Below are 16364 nucleotides of genomic sequence, written 5' to 3'. Positions count from 1 at the left end.
GCGACATCAAGATCCTTGCATTGGAGGTATTCTGAGTAGCAATTGGCACTTAGCTGTTGAGCTGAGAGCTAGCGGAGCCATTGGAGGTACGTTGAGCGTCTTGGTAAGTCGTCGTTGAAACTTGACCTGCAAAAAGAGATGCATACATTATGTAGCATAGTTGTAGAATTTGGAACTACTGAAATTTATTCAGTGATAAATGTAATGTAAATGTTGTGTGTCATGCTCTTGTTTCATTCATATTTTTCTCGAGTAGTTAGTCTGTTACGTTTAGGCTTCCGGTCTCTGTTTAGTCATTATCACTGCATGTAAGATCTTTGTCGCGTGTACGTGTAGTGGCACTGTTGCTACGGAGATCTTTGTCTCTCATCCTAACGTTTAGGCACGGTAGAAGATCCGTGAAAAGAAGATCCGAAGCTTTCACGAATCAAGGTGTGTTCTGCTCGAGAAGATTAGTGACCGCTAAGAGAAGATATTTAAAATAAGCAGTCGACATTGCGATAAAAAGAGAGTGCGATTGCGCATAAAGTAGTCATTGAGACTTTTCTGCCTTTCGGCGAGGAGAGCGTGTGTTTGCCGCGCATGGGATTTGTGCCTCCTTAGGGTGTAGCCGCTGCGAGCCTCCAACACTCAGTGCATCAAACCCATGGCCATAGCCTCCGAAATTCGATGTACCAAACTCGTTGACGGAGCTTCCGGAACTCAGGTTTTGTGGCTATAGCCTCCATGATTTAGTGTACCAAACCCATACATGTCGGTTAACATGCCCTAGGAATAATTGGCAAAATGTAGCTATGAAGGGTAATTTCCATCTAGAGGCGTACAAAAAAAGTAGTCGGCGCATTCGCCAACCATGCTAAAAACAAGCTAGAGAAAAATAATTATTAAAAAAATGACTTAGTTTGATTCATGGACGATTGTCGATGAAGTTGCGACGGTTGTTGATGAAGCCGACTAGTTGGAGTTGATTCCGACCAGTTGTCGACAGTACGAGACCTATCGTCAATCAGTTTTCTAAAAACACGGGTAGTTGAAATAGTCATTAACGAGCTGGCGTAAGTGTGCGTGTGCCCTACGCATCTATGTATACCAGACCAAGAACGGTACGTACTCTACTCCAGATAAGCTCTGCCTCGAAAAGGTTCAAGCAAGGGAAAATTGCTTACTACTACTACTACAAAGCGAGCCGATCTGGCTTTGATCCGACCGGGTCGGAACCACGGCGTACGTGTCGCCCCTCTCGGGGCGCCGCTGGCAATCCAGTGGTTGGTAACAGTGACCCATCGATCCTCTTGGGCTTTGGCAATGGCATTGGACCACCACACACCTGCCCTGCTAGCTCTCCTGCCTGCTACTCGTACATCCAAGCGCGGCTGCGCCCAGCGCACGCAAACTCTCCTGCCCGCATCCTAATTCTATCCAGGAAGACCGTGCACCTTCCTTCCTTCCTTCCTTTTCGTTGCGCGGAGGCCGGAGAAGAACAGGCACCTCAGCTCATCATCATTCATCAGCTTCTTCTTCATCAGAGCACACGACTCCCCTCCTAATATAAGCAGCTGCCGGCGCCATGAGCTAATCCAGGTCGCAAACAGACAAGCGCACAGCGATTCCCATCCGATCCGAATCCGACCGCCTCGCTCCAGGCAGCCACACTGTGCGGCAGGTGGGCCCCACGGCTCGTACCAACTGGACTGGGACTGGGACTGGGAGCCGAGGGGATGTGTCCCTTGGCCCTCCACGTCAGTGCTGGGGACCTGCCAATAATTCCGCCCAAAGTAATGGCTGAGGCGAACTGGATGAAAAAACCTGACAGCAACAGGAGGGAGAGGGTCTTTGCTCCTAGCCATGGATTTGATTTCATGGTGGGCTTGCTTCAGAGCCTTTCATCATCTGATTGCTGCTGCTCTCCTTCGTTCCATAATGGCCGCACACAATTGGTGCTCCTAATCATTTCATCTAGTAATAATAATTATGGTGTTATATTTCCAAGTGTCCACACAAGAGTGTGGATCTACTGGGACGTAGTAAATCAGGAAGAAAAATGATCTCTTGCTGATCGCTCCGATTCTTTTAAGGGCCTGTTTGGATACACCCTCATAAACTTTAGGACACTCATAAAGTTTAGGAGCTAGAAATTGGTAGTCCTAAAATTTATGAGTGGGCTGTTTGGATGGAATCATAATCTTTAGGATGTTAGAGGGGAAATGACTTTTGTACCCCTAATTACTCCATCCCTGCTCCGTTTCTAGCGCTGTGGAGAGAGAAGGGAGGGGCAAGAGGGGTAAATGATGGGTTGGGGACCACTTTTAGGAGAAAAATGACCCATTATGATGGTTTGGTCCTCCTAATGAAAAGAGCACTCCTAAACATTATGAATGCACTTTTATGACATATGTTTGGATGCACAAGTCCTAAAAGTGGATTAAAAGTGAAGTCCTAAAGATTATGAGTGTGTATCCAAACAGGCCCTAAGTGTTAAGTGTTAAGCGTAACTTGGACACGCACGTTGTATTCTTGTTTATTAATTAGGATCGACAGTATGATGTGCTTGTCTAATTCAACCATAGTAAAGTAGACTAAAGTGTGATGTTCCCACAGTCAAGAACATATACATGAATCTCCGGTACAGTTGGAGCTCTACAAAATCAGTCAATTCACTCTATAGTTGAAAGTTGAAACTCTCTCAATGACCATACATACAACTTTCGAAACTTTTTTTCCCCCTTTCTCACATATTCTAGCAACTCAACGTGGATTCCCACACCACATAAGATTGAGGCCTAAAAATCCTCATGAAGCAATTGCCAAAATTCACAACAACATGGTGAAACATTTAACCTCTTCAAGAAGGAAGCATGTAGCCTCCTCAGATTTGCCTTCTATTCCTCCGCGCTCGTGAAACCCAAGGAAACCGGTCATGGAGTTGCCTTTTGCTCTATCTCTCATGTGTTTATAGAAGAGTGGTTCCGAGAGGTTGCAGCTTGCAAAATATCCAACCACTTACTCTAGTCACATCGTTTATAGATTTTTTCTCTCTCAAAGCATTTATTAACATGCATGGCCAGAAGCATGGTGCGTTATCCTTATCTAATTCAACGGCAATCAAAGAAGACCGTTTAGCATAGCAATTCTTCTATTGTGCAGTACAATTGGAGGTCCTCAGAGCCACATATAAACATGTGGACTTGCTATTTTACTCTATGGTTGGAATTATCTTTGCAGCTCCTATCATAATATACAAAACTTTTGAAGATTCTAGCAATTGCGACCTCCCCTGCTCAAAATTAACCATGGATATATCCCTCGGAAAAGATTGAGGATCAAAATCCTCTTAGAGCTATGGTCACCATTCACTCCCCCACCTCCTCAATGAAAAATCATGCACCCAAAGCTCGATCAGCAACCGGTCGTATTCTATGATTTGTTGTATGTGGGGCAACGGGGGATGTCTTGTGGTGTGGATCCAGCAATGGATACTGTCCATTAGTTGGTGCACATGAATCACTCCTTTTTTTAATCCTGCTAGTGGCCCTGTACCAAAAATTCCTCTGGGAGAAATCATGGTCGCCGGTGACAGTGACGGCAATGACAGCATCCTAGCTCTGGGTTCTAATTATCCCAAATAGTGGTCGGATTAGCACTGATGCGCCACTCTTTGCTTAACGATTGTTCCACCTTTAGCAAAACGGGTAGGGAAAGTCATTTCCAATTCCGTTTAATCTCACACAGAATACTCTGCCTCGACACTAAAGTCTCAACACGAACACACTTTTGCGGAAGAAAATTGGTAAAGATCTCGAGATTGTTCCATGAAAAGCACATGTGGTTCTCTAATTCCCAAATCCTCGCGGATAAGCCCATGGTTCCTCGCACGCTATTGGGCCATGGTCTTAACCGCCTCCCTCCCCGATTCGGATACCGTCCGCACAAACCGTTGCAGCGTCTGACAACTGGGCCAGCACACCGGCCCACTGACAAAAGGGCCCACCACAGATCCCTTCTCCCACCCCTCTCTGGGCTCTGGCCCGCCTTTATAAGCGCTCCGCCATTTGGCTCTCTCCGTCGTGCGTCTGTTGTCCTCGTCCCGCCTGCCTTGAATGGCCGCCTCGCTCGCTCGCTAATCCCACCGGTGAGATTGGGCGGTTACTGGCTGGTTAAGATGGCGGCGAGCGGCGGCGTGGTTCGGGGTGCGATGGCGTCGGAGCCGCTGGCGAGGGCGGTGGCGGAGGAGGTGGTGCGGTGGGGGAGCATGAAGCAGACGGGGGTCAGCCTGCGCTACATGATGGAGTTCGGCTCGCGCCCCACCCCGCGCAATCTGCTCCTCTCCGCGCAGTTCCTGCAGAGGGAGCTCCCCATCCGCATCGCACGCCGCGCGCTCGAGCTCGAGTCCCTGCCCTTCGGGCTCTCCAACAAGCCCGCCATCCTCAAGGTCCGTCGATGCCTCCCACGCCTCTCTCTGTCCCTGCCTCTCCAAATTAATTTAGCTAGTTTTTACTCGATGTTTCATTTGAGTGACCATTTCGCTGTCCTGATTGTTTGTCCTTGTCTCCCATCAGCTCGTGGGTGATTTGACAGGCTTGGTGCACCTCTGTTCATCTGGGATGGAAATTTGTTTTTCAGACTAGCATCTTTCATTCACTGTGGTTGGCTTTCGGTTTAGTTCCCAAGTAACTGAAGTAGCCTTTTTGGGATTCTTAGCAGGATTTCGATTCCGAATATAAGCAGAATTTTAATTCCGAATATAATTCTGGAAACGTGGTTCACTTATGGGTAGATGCTGCTTCCTTTTCTTTCTTTCTTTTTTTTAGGTCTGTTTCTTTCGATTCCACTCGTGGTACAACATTCACTCTCATGTCTCATTTTGATTTGCCACTAGAAAATTATTCTTTGATTCCTCGTTCTTACGAGATTGTAGTTGCATTTGTTGGAGGAACAACAGGTTGTTTTTTTGGATGAGAAGGAATCTTTAAATGTGGGAGATTCTTCCTTTTGAAAAGCAAATTCTGGGAGATTCTTGCAGCCTTGCTTGGTGTCTTGCTTACTATTTTTTTGGCCTAGTGGGTTTTTTCATCTCCTTTACCTTTCCTGGTCAATACTATAATACCTGAAGTCAGCAAAGAATGTATATTTTACTGAGAGACAGAGATTTCGTTAACCAAATGAATATTCTTACCAAATTGACCATTCTGATGTGGGAGTGGCACCGATGTTTGGTCTATTAACAATTGTTTGTTTCTTAAGGTGAGGGATTGGTACTTGGACTCGTTCCGCGACATCAGATACTTCCCAGAAGTGAGAAATCGGAACGATGAGCTCGCTTTCACAGAGATGATTAAAATGGTCAAGGTGCGGCATAATAATGTGGTTCCAACAATGGCTTTGGGGGTGCAGCAGCTGAAGCACCACCTGTGCCGCGCAAGGAATATTCCCTTTGGATTTGATGAGATCCATGAGTTCCTTGATCGATTCTACATGTCAAGGATTGGCATCCGCATGCTGATAGGTTTGCCAACCTTCGAACTTTTTTTTTGTCAGGAGCTTAATTTGTGAAGGGTAAAATCTACTGGAAAATTCGTTCTTGTCCAGTTTAGTACTTGGACATGCTATGCCAAATCTTCTCTCATTACGTGGTAGTTTGTCTAGAAGTTACTGTAGTAACGGGAATACTACCTTTTCGCCGAAACCAGTCTAGTGACGAAATTTCTCTGTAAATCTATCAAGCAGAGTGCACTTTTCAGCCTGTTTTTTTTTTTTTGCTAAACTCTATCTTGGGTCAGCTAGAATAGTAGAAAAGAATTAGATTTGTGCCACTGTATCAATTACACTATCCATATTTGCCACCACTGTGTAAAATTTGTTCCACTTTAAATTGAAACATGGAGCATATTATTGGCCCCATGCGTAGGTCTAAATCAAATAATTAACAGGAATCGAGTCTCTGTTGTTATTAGATGCGTGGCCTGAGTTATTCGTGCTTGCTTAATTTCAGGGCAGCATGTGGCTTTGCATGATCCTGAACCAGAGCCTGGCGTCATAGGCCTCATCAATACAAAATTGTCCCCCGTACAGGTGGCTCAAGCTGCCAGCGAAGACGCCCGTGCTATTTGTTTAAGGGAATATGGATCAGCTCCTGATATTAACATTTATGGCGATCCAAATTTTACATTTCCGTAAGTCTTATAATCTCTCGTGAGTTACCTTTGACGGCTTGATCTTTAGTGAGGATATTGTTTGTGGTTGTGTTGTCCTAAAATATGTTTTATATTCAATTTGGATGCCTCTTATAGCTCACATAGTTTGGCTGTGTTCATTTTTATTGAAAATAAATATACAAAAATGAAATGCTAGCTTACTCTTTGACTTCACTGAATACAGATATGTGGCATTACACCTACATCTGATGTTATTTGAATTGGTGAAGAACTCCCTTCGTGCAGTGCAAGAACGATATATGAATTCTGATAAAGATGTTCCCCCAGTTAGAATTATAGTTGCTGATGGAGAAGAGGATGTTACTATCAAGGTAGTAGTCTGACATCACCTATCATGCATGAACTGTTGGTACAGCTATTTACTGATGAAAGCTAGTCTGGAAAATTAGTAAATTTCAGGATATTTTTCATTGCAATACTATATTTAGCAACTTTATAGAAACCTGTAAACTTATCTAAAATTGATGGAACTTCCACTGGCATTTCGCTGAAATTTAATGCAAAGTGCAATAATATACCAATCAACTTAATTGTAACTTATACAAAGTCAAGTGCTAGATATAATTCTCTTTTATGTGACAGCTATTTTTTTTTCTAAACTTGTTTGTGGACCAAGGCAATACGTATTTCTGCATATGGAAAACTAAATATGATGTTCACAATGTGATGTTTAAGCTTGAACGCTTTGCTAATGCAGGTTAGTGATGAAGGTGGTGGGATAGCGAGAAGTGGCCTCCCAAAAATTTTCACATATCTCTATACCACTGCAAAGAATCCACCTGATCTAGATGGACCTAATGAAGGAGCAACTATGGCCGGATATGGTTTCGGGCTCCCAATCAGCCGCCTTTATGCTCAGTACTTTGGTGGCGACTTGCAAATCATCTCTATGGAAGGATATGGTATGGTCATACTCCACTTGGTCGACTCATATTCAGTCAGCACGAATTAACCATGTTTATCCGCAGTTCATGTGCTACAGCAGTATTGTTTCGTTGTTGTAGGTACTGATGCTTACCTCCATTTGTCACGGCTGGGAGATTCAGAGGAGCCCTTGCCTTGACGACTCGATTTGATGTCCTGATCTTCCTGTAATTAGGATGCTCTTCTTCTTGTAATACAATCCGGTGCTGGTCTGCAAATATTGTCCTGACGGGCCAGCCACCTATAGCTATAGCTGGTTGCTATCTTCTAGTCCCCTCGATTCCATCGTTCAGCTCTGCTGCATTGGGAGCAGAGGCACTCATACTTCTGTTATTAGTATGATCCCTCTGCCGGGTTTCAGAAAAAATAGTCCATCAGCATTGTTAGCAGTGGCCTCCCAGAAATTAGCATTATAAATGGGCCCTTGGAGCGTTGATGCTGATCGCAAAGTGCAGTTCACTCTGAGTAGCAGCTATTTCATCAACTGCACCTTGTTGTACAGAGTCTGAATTCAGCACTGTGCAGTCTTTGAAGTGGTATAGTTTCATCAACAAACAATGAAGACCCTTTATAAAAAAAAAGCAATGAAGACTGGGTGGTCTCTACAACTACAAGCTGTGGTACCTCTAAGCTCTGGTCTGATGAATTGTGGGATCAGTGATTCAGTGTTGCAGTCTTCGCATTGAGCCCAGCTCAAGTTCCCGTGATGGAGAAGCACCGCCCTGCTGCATACAGGGATTTCTCAACCAACTTGAGTGATCTGCCATTCGCGTGATGAAGCTCTCTGCCTCTCTGGTCTGCTGCCCCTGCTCTGTGCGATGTAATCACTCCCGTGCCTGATTGCCTGAAGGAATAAAGTTCGGCTTCACAGAGAACGAAAGCAAATGCAGTGTCACCGCCTCACGCCTGGAACCTCTACCAGCACCAGCAGCATATTTGGTCGCTGAGAAAATCCTCGCACGATGATTAAACATCTATCTGAACTCGACTACTGCCTGTTAAATTAAGAAGACTAAAAAGTTTGAAACGGAGCGTCATCCTGTCAGTGTTGGTGGAGCCTTTAAGCTCTGCTCGTGCAGTTATTACGGGAAAGGGACACAGATTACATTACAACTACAGATCCCAAATCCCCAATCCTCTACAAAATTTTATGAGTTCTGCAAGTCACTGAGCAGTGGGCCCCCAGGCACGTGACGTGCACGTGCTAGCTCTGAACAGAACCTTCTGTTCCCCTCCGTGTGAGATTTGCAGGTTCGCAGCTGCAGAGGATGAGAAGATACAAAAATGACGCACGGTTGCGGCTCGCATGCCGAGGCTCCCCCTCGCCTGCTGCAGAAGATCGAAGGCACAGTGCCAGCAGCCGTGTAAAGCGGACGGGGAAGAGCTCCGGCAGCCCCACGAGAGAAGCAAACCGAAACCAGCGAGCAGCTTTCCGCTCTGCCGCAGTCGGTTCGGCGTAACCCTTGTGGATTTTAGCTTTCTGGTTTTTGCCTTTTGACGCGGCGGCATTGGCTTTGTTTTGCTTTTGCTTGTCCTCCGGTGGTGCAACTTGTTCTTATGCCAGTATGTTGTAGTTTTATTTGCTTTGCTTTGCTTTTAGGTGGTTTATGGTATGTACCCTCCATTAATGAAAGGTCATCCGCTTGTAAAACCCATAAATGTAACTTGACATCTTCCATCGACCGAAAAAGTAAGATGGTTTGCCTATAAGAGTAAGATGTTTAGATGTTCATAGGCTAACATTTTTTCCAAGTAGTTGAAGGAATATTTTCGCACCACTTTTCGACGGTAGAATGTATTATTTAACTGATCTGAATATGTTACTAGAATATTTTCTTTTTACTGGTTACACTTGAATAACCATCGACTGTCATAGGATACTAACTTTTTTCAGCATGACTTGAACTATATTAAATTGCATGACATTTTGAGAAGGTTCTTATTAATATTTTTATCTACATATCTATAAGTGGATATAGGTCCTCTTAAGATTTTTTTTCATTTTTTTGGGAAACTTAGAAATACAAATTTTGCATTAAAATCGTAGCAAGAGCGGTACGAAGAAGGAACGAATATATCCATCTAACATGAGACGAGTTGAGGATGATATCTACTTGTCTAGTGTGAACGTCACATCATTATGTGCTGTAGTATTGTCCCCATGAATTATTGTTAACTAAAATTATGTAGCTTCTTTTAGATTAAACATTTCCGGAGTAAATAGAAACTATACTAGTTTTATATATCTTATATTTCCTATAGAAACACTTAGGTATTGGGTTCATTCAAAGAAGAGCTTTGTTTACATATGACATATTTATATGATTCTTAACCAAAATATAAAAATATAAAAAGCTCGATTTACTGTGCTCGTTTGCAAAGACTCAAAATTATCTAGCTATAATGGAACTATACAAATGTTAATGAAACTTTAGAGAACTATCCACAAGATTTAGGTTCAGGATTCTTTTGATCCTTTGGATTGGACTCTGTGGTTCTATGTTAGGAGAACTCTATGTCGCAAGTGACCTTATTTATACAAAATCTTCCGTAATGGAATCCATTTTGTGCCATTAGAGAAAGGAAGTTCATTAGAGGAATAGTATCACAAAGCTTAATTTTTTTTAATACGGGATGTAAAAACAAGGAAACCAACCTGCCCCCTTATTATAAGCTCTCCACTTGGCAGCAAAATTGCAACACTTTTTTTAAACAGAAAAACAGTACCTTCCTTCAAGGCCACCTCGACGCCGCCGCCGTCGCAAACCATAAAAAACCCCCAACCCCCCCGTACTCGCCGGCGAAACCGGGGCGGGCGGCGGCGGCGACTATGGGGGAGTACGCAACGGTGAAGACCTCGGTGTGGTGGGACATCGAGAACTGCCAAGTCCCCCGCAACTGCGATGCCCACCTCATCGCCCAGAACATGAGTTCCGCCCTCACAGCCGCCGGCTACACCGGCCCCATCACCATCTCCGCCTACGGAGACACCAACTGCGTCCCCAACCCCGTCCAGCACGCCCTCTCCAGCACCGGCATCGCCCTCAACCACGTCCCCGCAGGTACGGATTACCCCGCTGCCCCGTACTCCCCAACCAGGCAACCACCCCCAATTGTTCCCTAATGGCTCGTCGCGAGTTGATCCGCTGAACCCTGGCCAATGCATGCGGATTGAGCCGTTCCGATTGCCTCTGAACTGAATAGCCGGGTTGCTGCACTAGTCACTTTCAACGCTTTCGTTTGCGTCTGTTCGATGGATCTGTTGTGATACTTGGGGATAACTGTGGAAGCTTAGGGTTTGGAAGTTTCCTTATCGGAGATGTGTTCATCTGATGGTTTTTACTTTTTTTGGCTTGTGGATTATGCTGGCATTGGTGGGGTTGCCGGGTGTGGGTTGGGAAAGTGATTGATTTAGGGTTTACGATGTTTGACCTTTTGGTTTGTTCGTGGAATTTTAGAAATGTGGTTTCTCTCGAAGTGATAGCTGGTGGGATTGTGGAGTCTGCTGTGTTTGTTTGCTTTTGTTTGTTGACCAGACTATTGATTATATTTACACACTATGTTTTGAATTTTCTAATTATCATGTATTTTCCTTTGATTTAGTGTATTTAATAGGTTGATTGTTCCCATGGTATATTTTTTTATTATCCTGTTTTTTCTTAGGACTAGTATAGTATCTGAACTAATTTTTATTACAATTACAAGCATGCGTGCTAGTCTTATATCTATTGTAAAAGCTACTTTCTTTATGAATGAGCAGGGGCGGATCCAGGATCACACAACAGGGGGGCTCAATTTTCTCTTCTTCTTCCTCCATCCTCTCTTTCCCTTCTTCCTCCTCCTCCTTTTCTCCTTCCTCCTCTTCATCTATGTCTAAAATTTGTAGGGGGGGGGGGGGGGGGGGGGGGGAGGGGGCTTTGGGGGGCTCCATGGGAGTAGGGGGGGCTCCAGCCCCCACGTTGGATCCGCCCCTGTGAATGAGTAATGAAAAGTACTGTTTAATTAGCATTTCTATCTGTAATATTTGCCGATGTTTGGTTGACTGCACTAAACTAGGATATCCTTACAGCGATTGGCCAGCAGACTTGGCACAACTACCAATTACTGTCATCTGTTTCCAAGTTTAATTTTAACATAGCTTGCATACAATAATCTTGGCACACTCAAGCAATTTTTCTAAAACTCATGCATTTGCACTGAATGTCCAACAATTCTCTGTTCATCTATGCGATGTCTAAATGTTGTCTAATTATTATTATTGTTTGTTTTCTTGTAACAAATGACAGGCATTAAAGATGCAAGTGATAAAAAGATCTTAGTTGACATGTTAATCTGGGCTATTGACAACCCTCCACCAGCAAATTATTTGCTAATATCTGGTGACCGGGACTTCTCAAATGCACTTCATAAGCTAGTACAGAGACGGTATAATATTCTACTAGCACAACCTCCAAATGTGTCTCAAGCACTTACAGCTGCAGCAAAACATGTTTGGCTATGGAAAAGCCTTGTGGCTGGGGAACCACCATTGGCAGAGTCGCCATACATAAGTAGCATAGCAAATGGCAGCATGGATCATTCGGATGCGTTGAAGAACATGCTTTCAGATTCTTCAGATGCAACTCCACACAACAGTACTCAAGTGCTGAATAACATTCCATTTGATCAGCAAAAAGGTGGTAACGGAAAGGGAGATAAACAATATAAAGTTAGGCAACCTCGGAAAAACCAGTCAGACAATGTATCTAAACCAACAAGGACTGAGGAAAACTCAGTTGATGGAGTACCTGATAGTTCTAAAGGAAGCATTGCTAGCCAACCAAATCAATCTCTCACGCCATCATCAGCGTCATTATCTAGTTCTGATTCGCAAGATGGGGCACAGGTGGATCAGCTGAATACACCAAAAGTTCAGCCATTTTCCCTGTCCAAAAAGCCTGTAAAATCTGCTCTTTCCCATCAAAAGAGCGCTCCTCATGACTTTTATCATGGTAAGAAGCCTGGTATGTCAACCGAGTCTTCATCTAAAAATGGTGCTTCAGATGTTAATAGCCATGGTCATCCAAAGCATCAGAAACCCCAATCCTCTCAGCAACCAAGACCACAGAATCCAGTGAATCATCGTCCTCATGGTGGATCTAGCAATTTTCAATCATCAATTTCACATAGAAGCAACTCATGTCCAGCACCAGCTGGGTATAATGGTATTCCTACTGCACCGTTGCAATCCTGGCAAGGCGGCCCACCTTATCATGGACCACCAATCAATTATCCTGATATGAGTCGGCTGAATATTTCTGAATACCCTAGAGGAATTCATAATAACCAAGGTTTGAATGTCAATTACCATCCAAACCATCCTGGTGCCCCTCATATGGTTCAACCTGGTTACAGTGATCATAGTTACAGACCTCCAACTCAACCTAACATGCCTAGCAACATGCAAAATACTGGACACTGGGGAGCCAACCTGGGATGTCCACAACCATCTTTGGACCCTCAAGGTCTTGTAAGATATATCTTAGGTGCTTTGGAAGTATTGAAGACTGAGAAGATTCCCCCAACAGAACAAAATATAGCAGATTGTATACATTATGGGGATGCTAATCTACCAAATTTTGATGTCAAGAAGGCTCTTCAGGTTGCCATGCAGCATCAAGTTGTTGTCACGAAAAAGTTAGGGAAAATGTCATTCTTTCTTGGGAAGAATGAAAATCTCTGGAAATGTGTCAATATAATGGATGATAATGCAAAATACCCAAAAGAAACTCTAGATTCTGTTCATACTTTCATATCTTCTGCCCATGGTTACTCTGCGATAAAGAATTCTCAGTCTAGGTGAGGCTCCATTACCCAGAAATATGTGTCGAATTTTATCATACTTTCCCTGAGGCTGAGTGTGGTTGTACTATTGTAATTCTTTTTTGGTTGTAGGTATCAAGCTGCTGCTATGTTGAAGAAAACATGCCTGAAGAATCTTGCCCTTGGTGAAGTTCTTCAGGTTCTGAATATCATAATCAATACAAAAAAGTGGTTTGTGCCAAATTCTTCAGGGTGGCAGCCATTGTCCTTTAACATAATAGTGGCTGATGCGACTACAGATGCTAGCGGGAATGCTTAGCATTGGTACATTTGTCTGCTCATATCAAATGAACACTTTGAGGTTCTGGTGGTCGGTGCAAATCTGTGTCTGCAAAAGCTAAGTTCTGTTGAAGTTTCCTGGCACAGTGCTTTTATCTGCATTTTGCCAGGTTTCGGGATATTAAGTAGTTTTACACATATCTTAGCAGCAGTGGAATAGTAAGTACTTCATCCCATGAAAAGTGCAATCCTAGCTTTTGAAAAAAATCCCACAAAAGAGTGCAATCCTAGAAAATAGATCTAACTACCTGCCTAATTAAGTGGTCAGATCTGTTTTGCATGCTAAAACTTACTGCATGTGGCCAACAAATGAGGGTATTAGCCTTTTCACGCCACCACTAATCTGTCCTAGAAAAACTAGAATTGCACTCTTCATGGGACGGAGGGAGTAGTTCTCAGACTTGTTATGTCTTAGTGGGAGTCTGTCTGTCAATACACCATTTGGCCTGTTAAAAGAACTCCGTCGCGGTTAGCCTGGTTGCGGTTATTCTTATGGGTGCTAGTTGCTGTGGTAAGATAATTCTGCGATCGACTATAAAGTAGTTCTGAAGGACTATCGCCTTTTGTTCAGGCAGTAAATCAGTCCCTGATGCTGGTGGTTACTATATGCTCTCATTATACCTAGATGGTTTAAAAGGATCCTCAAAATATGAGTTGATTTCGAGGAAATATTCCATAGTATGAGCATAGCTGCTGCTAATTAAGCTACTCTATGAAGCCTTGAAGTCTTGAACTATCATTATTGAAGCCCCATTTTCTACATATACTCACAGCAACGAACATGAATGGATGGATCATGTGAAGTTCAGTGACTCCATGTGGCTCTGGATGATTGATCCTATCTGGATTTCTACTTTTGCTGCATGGCAACGGATTCTGAAATGCAAACAAACTGCATTCAAGACAGTCATGCTATTTGCTGCAAGGTTAGTAGGTTACCTATTTGGTGTCTGCCATTCTTGGGGGAAGGTTTGGAGTAAATCTAAACGCCTTTTGGTGTCTTTCTTTGCTTCTTCCCACTTTAGATGGTGGTATGCATCTTGTAATGCTGACAGTTCTCAAAACTATGGCTGGTTGTAAATCTCATGCTGGTTGCTGATTCTGCTCAGCGCTTTGGTTGCCATGTTGCTTAGCAGTTTAATGGTTGCTGATTTTGTTAAATGCTTTTACATTACATGTTACTGCTGTTGCGCGTGTGATTCTGCTGTTAAGAACTCCCTCAAACTTAGAATCACTACGTTTCTGCGAGATGCTTCACGTCTGTATTTTGTGGCTGTGCTTCGACACAGCGTATGCAATTAACAGGTTTTACATTGGTTCATATATCCCATACACTTATCTTGCACCAGAGCATATCATAATCTGAAACGACTAGTTGAAACCCTTCCGTAGTCTTAACAGATGGGTATGTCTGAATTCTGAAAGCAGCTTTTGTTGAAGGCACATTCTGACAGTTCCTTTGATCAATAAACTGTACAACCTTGTCTATCTGCCATGACACCCAACAGTTCAACATAAAGAATGCTTGCCCATGGAGCAATTTCAAAAGAAAGGTCAACCATTGAAGATAGCAACAAGAAACAGCAAAGTCAGACGAAATTAGAAAGCCAAAACCATATGATTTCACATGCTCGGGAACAACAAAGTCATAACGCACGAAAGTTTGCTTTTATTCAGTGTGTGACTTGTTTACATCTGTACAATGTAAGATACTCTTCTTGCCTATGAATATAGACACAGTACAATGGTTTTCCTCTATGGTAGAAAGGGGTTCTGAGAGGAACAGAGTTCCTTTTGCCGTTGATACGCTCTTCATAAATCCAAAAACGATTTCATCAATTAGGTAAGAAAGAATGTGCTAAGAAAAACAAAATGGAAAAAATTCTAAGTGTGTCTTACCTTGAGGCGCTGAAGGCACCAAAAGAAACTGCTGCAAACATTATGAGTAGAAATGGTGCTTTAACCAGTGCTTTATTTGATCTTCCGTATCCAGTTGGAACACCAGACCTCATAACATGTACTGTGTGAATGATATATCTCATTAGGTTTGGTCGGGAAAAAAAAAAGCTCATTAGCTATATAGATTGTGTGAATGGTTTTCGTAATGCAATCGAGTTTACCTTCCATCCTACTCCCTGATCTTCTTCCTGCAAACGATGGAGGAGATACAACTCATCAGGGAACATCATACCACAGTAAGCAACTTACTGCCTCTAGTTTTCTCAAAGCAAGTAGTGATTATCCGAGTAAGAACATACCATCCTTCAAACAAGAATATGCTTCTGATATCTGCGAAGTATAAACACATGTTTTGTAAGTACAGGGGAGGAAAAACCAAAGCTAGGAATGCACTACAATTGCTTGTGCAATATACCTGATGTCTATGTGGACATATCAATATGGACCATCTCTGATCAGAAATGCCTTGTTGGTCAGTTAAAGAATCCTATAGATACTAGAATAGCATATAAAACTGGCAGCGATGCTTGCTATAATGCTCAAATCATAAGTGCAGATGAGAATGAAGCAAACAGTTTCAGGATGAACAATAGCAAGCAATATTGACGAACGTACATGGTGGTATTAAGCTCTTTGCTAAAAATTTACCTTACCTCCTTGAATTTTAACTCAGCCTGAGATTTCAGATGCGTTGGGACACGATCGGGATGAGACTCCATGACCATTCTTCTATACGCAGCCTTTACCTGCATCGTAAAGATGAAGAGTACAAACTGAAAAATTCGGAAGCGTACAGGCAAAATCTCCTCAACCTTCGCCCTCTTTGACCAAAATCTACCAGAATCAGCTCAGAAATTGGCGGAGCAGCGACTACGCAACCAGGAGCAGTTCAGGCTGAATCGCATTCGCGGAGGAGCACAGAGAAAGATGGGAATCAAGGGCGGACCTCGGAAGGGGACGGCCGGGAGTAGGGAGGGAAGCCCAGGAGCTCCATGGCCTCGCTGCTCCTCATCGTGCCGCGCCGGCCCCGTCTCCGGCGGCGGCGGCGAGGCGTTGCCTGGTCAGGTGTCAGGTCGGTGGAGAAGGCTCGCGAGTCGCGTACGAATCGAGCGGCGAGAGCCATTCCAC

The 16364-nt window shown here is 43.6% G+C and overlaps 3 protein-coding genes across 6 annotated transcripts; 2 read left to right on the top strand and 1 right to left on the bottom strand.

The window, feature by feature from the left end:
- Window positions 1-4065: 4065 nt before the first annotated feature.
- LOC117843067 (pyruvate dehydrogenase (acetyl-transferring) kinase, mitochondrial) lies at window positions 4066-8021 on the top strand. Its single transcript, XM_034723631.2, has 6 exons — window positions 4066-4429; window positions 5242-5503; window positions 5990-6170; window positions 6376-6523; window positions 6910-7114; window positions 7217-8021. The coding sequence occupies exons 1-6, from the start codon at window positions 4160-4162 to the stop codon at window positions 7273-7275; spliced, it is 1125 nt and encodes a 374-aa protein (XP_034579522.1). The 5' UTR covers window positions 4066-4159; the 3' UTR covers window positions 7276-8021.
- A 1816-nt stretch (window positions 8022-9837) lies between these two features.
- LOC117843064 (uncharacterized) lies at window positions 9838-14400 on the top strand. Of its 3 annotated transcripts, none has more exons than XM_072291663.1 (4): window positions 9838-10198; window positions 11423-12974; window positions 13071-13262; window positions 14051-14400. In XM_072291663.1, the coding sequence occupies exons 1-3, from the start codon at window positions 9967-9969 to the stop codon at window positions 13255-13257; spliced, it is 1971 nt and encodes a 656-aa protein (XP_072147764.1). In that variant the 5' UTR covers window positions 9838-9966; the 3' UTR covers window positions 13258-13262; window positions 14051-14400. The 3 variants fall into 3 exon arrangements, with proteins under 3 accessions (XP_072147764.1, XP_072147763.1, XP_034579517.1); XM_072291662.1 differs by having other exon boundaries at window positions 13849-14400; XM_034723626.2 differs by having other exon boundaries at window positions 13071-14400.
- Window positions 14401-14926: 526 nt separating this feature from the next.
- LOC117843069 (uncharacterized) lies at window positions 14927-16354 on the bottom strand. Of its 2 annotated transcripts, XM_072291664.1 has the most exons (7): window positions 16183-16354; window positions 15890-15982; window positions 15652-15687; window positions 15536-15566; window positions 15398-15424; window positions 15177-15297; window positions 14927-15087 (listed from the first exon to the last, which is right to left on the bottom strand). In XM_072291664.1, the coding sequence occupies exons 1-7, from the start codon at window positions 16246-16248 to the stop codon at window positions 15033-15035; spliced, it is 429 nt and encodes a 142-aa protein (XP_072147765.1). In that variant the 5' UTR covers window positions 16249-16354; the 3' UTR covers window positions 14927-15032. The 2 variants fall into 2 exon arrangements, with proteins under 2 accessions (XP_072147765.1, XP_034579525.1); XM_034723634.2 differs by lacking the exon at window positions 15652-15687 and having other exon boundaries at window positions 16183-16349.
- Window positions 16355-16364: the final 10 nt, after the last annotated feature.

The sequence above is a fragment of the Setaria viridis genome, chromosome 2, assembly GCF_005286985.2.
Source record: "Setaria viridis chromosome 2, Setaria_viridis_v4.0, whole genome shotgun sequence".
Classification (NCBI taxonomy): domain Eukaryota; kingdom Viridiplantae; phylum Streptophyta; class Magnoliopsida; order Poales; family Poaceae; genus Setaria; species Setaria viridis.
This window is presented reverse-complemented; position numbering and strand designations above follow the sequence as displayed.

What these genes read in the sequence shown, in the direction of transcription:
- LOC117843069 (XM_072291664.1), bottom strand. Translation starts at nt 16,248, where the DNA reads ATGAGGAGCAGCGAGGCCATGGAGCTCCTGGGCTTCCCTCCCTACTCC. An exon ending in CCCGGCCGTCCCCTTCCGAG is followed by an intron (nt 15,983 to 16,182) that starts GTCCGCCCTTGA and finishes TTTACGATGCAG; the next exon opens with GTAAAGGCTGCGTATAGAAG. An exon ending in TATGTCCACATAGACATCAG is followed by an intron (nt 15,567 to 15,651) that starts GTATATTGCACA and finishes TATACTTCGCAG; the next exon opens with ATATCAGAAGCATATTCTTG.
- LOC117843064 (XM_072291663.1), top strand. Translation starts at nt 9,967, where the DNA reads ATGGGGGAGTACGCAACGGTGAAGACCTCGGTGTGGTGGGACATCGAG. An exon ending in CCTCAACCACGTCCCCGCAG is followed by an intron (nt 10,199 to 11,422) that starts GTACGGATTACC and finishes AACAAATGACAG; the next exon opens with GCATTAAAGATGCAAGTGAT. An exon ending in ATAAAGAATTCTCAGTCTAG is followed by an intron (nt 12,975 to 13,070) that starts GTGAGGCTCCAT and finishes TTTTGGTTGTAG; the next exon opens with GTATCAAGCTGCTGCTATGT.
- LOC117843067 (XM_034723631.2), top strand. Translation starts at nt 4,160, where the DNA reads ATGGCGGCGAGCGGCGGCGTGGTTCGGGGTGCGATGGCGTCGGAGCCG. An exon ending in ACAAGCCCGCCATCCTCAAG is followed by an intron (nt 4,430 to 5,241) that starts GTCCGTCGATGC and finishes TTGTTTCTTAAG; the next exon opens with GTGAGGGATTGGTACTTGGA. An exon ending in AAGAGGATGTTACTATCAAG is followed by an intron (nt 6,524 to 6,909) that starts GTAGTAGTCTGA and finishes TTGCTAATGCAG; the next exon opens with GTTAGTGATGAAGGTGGTGG.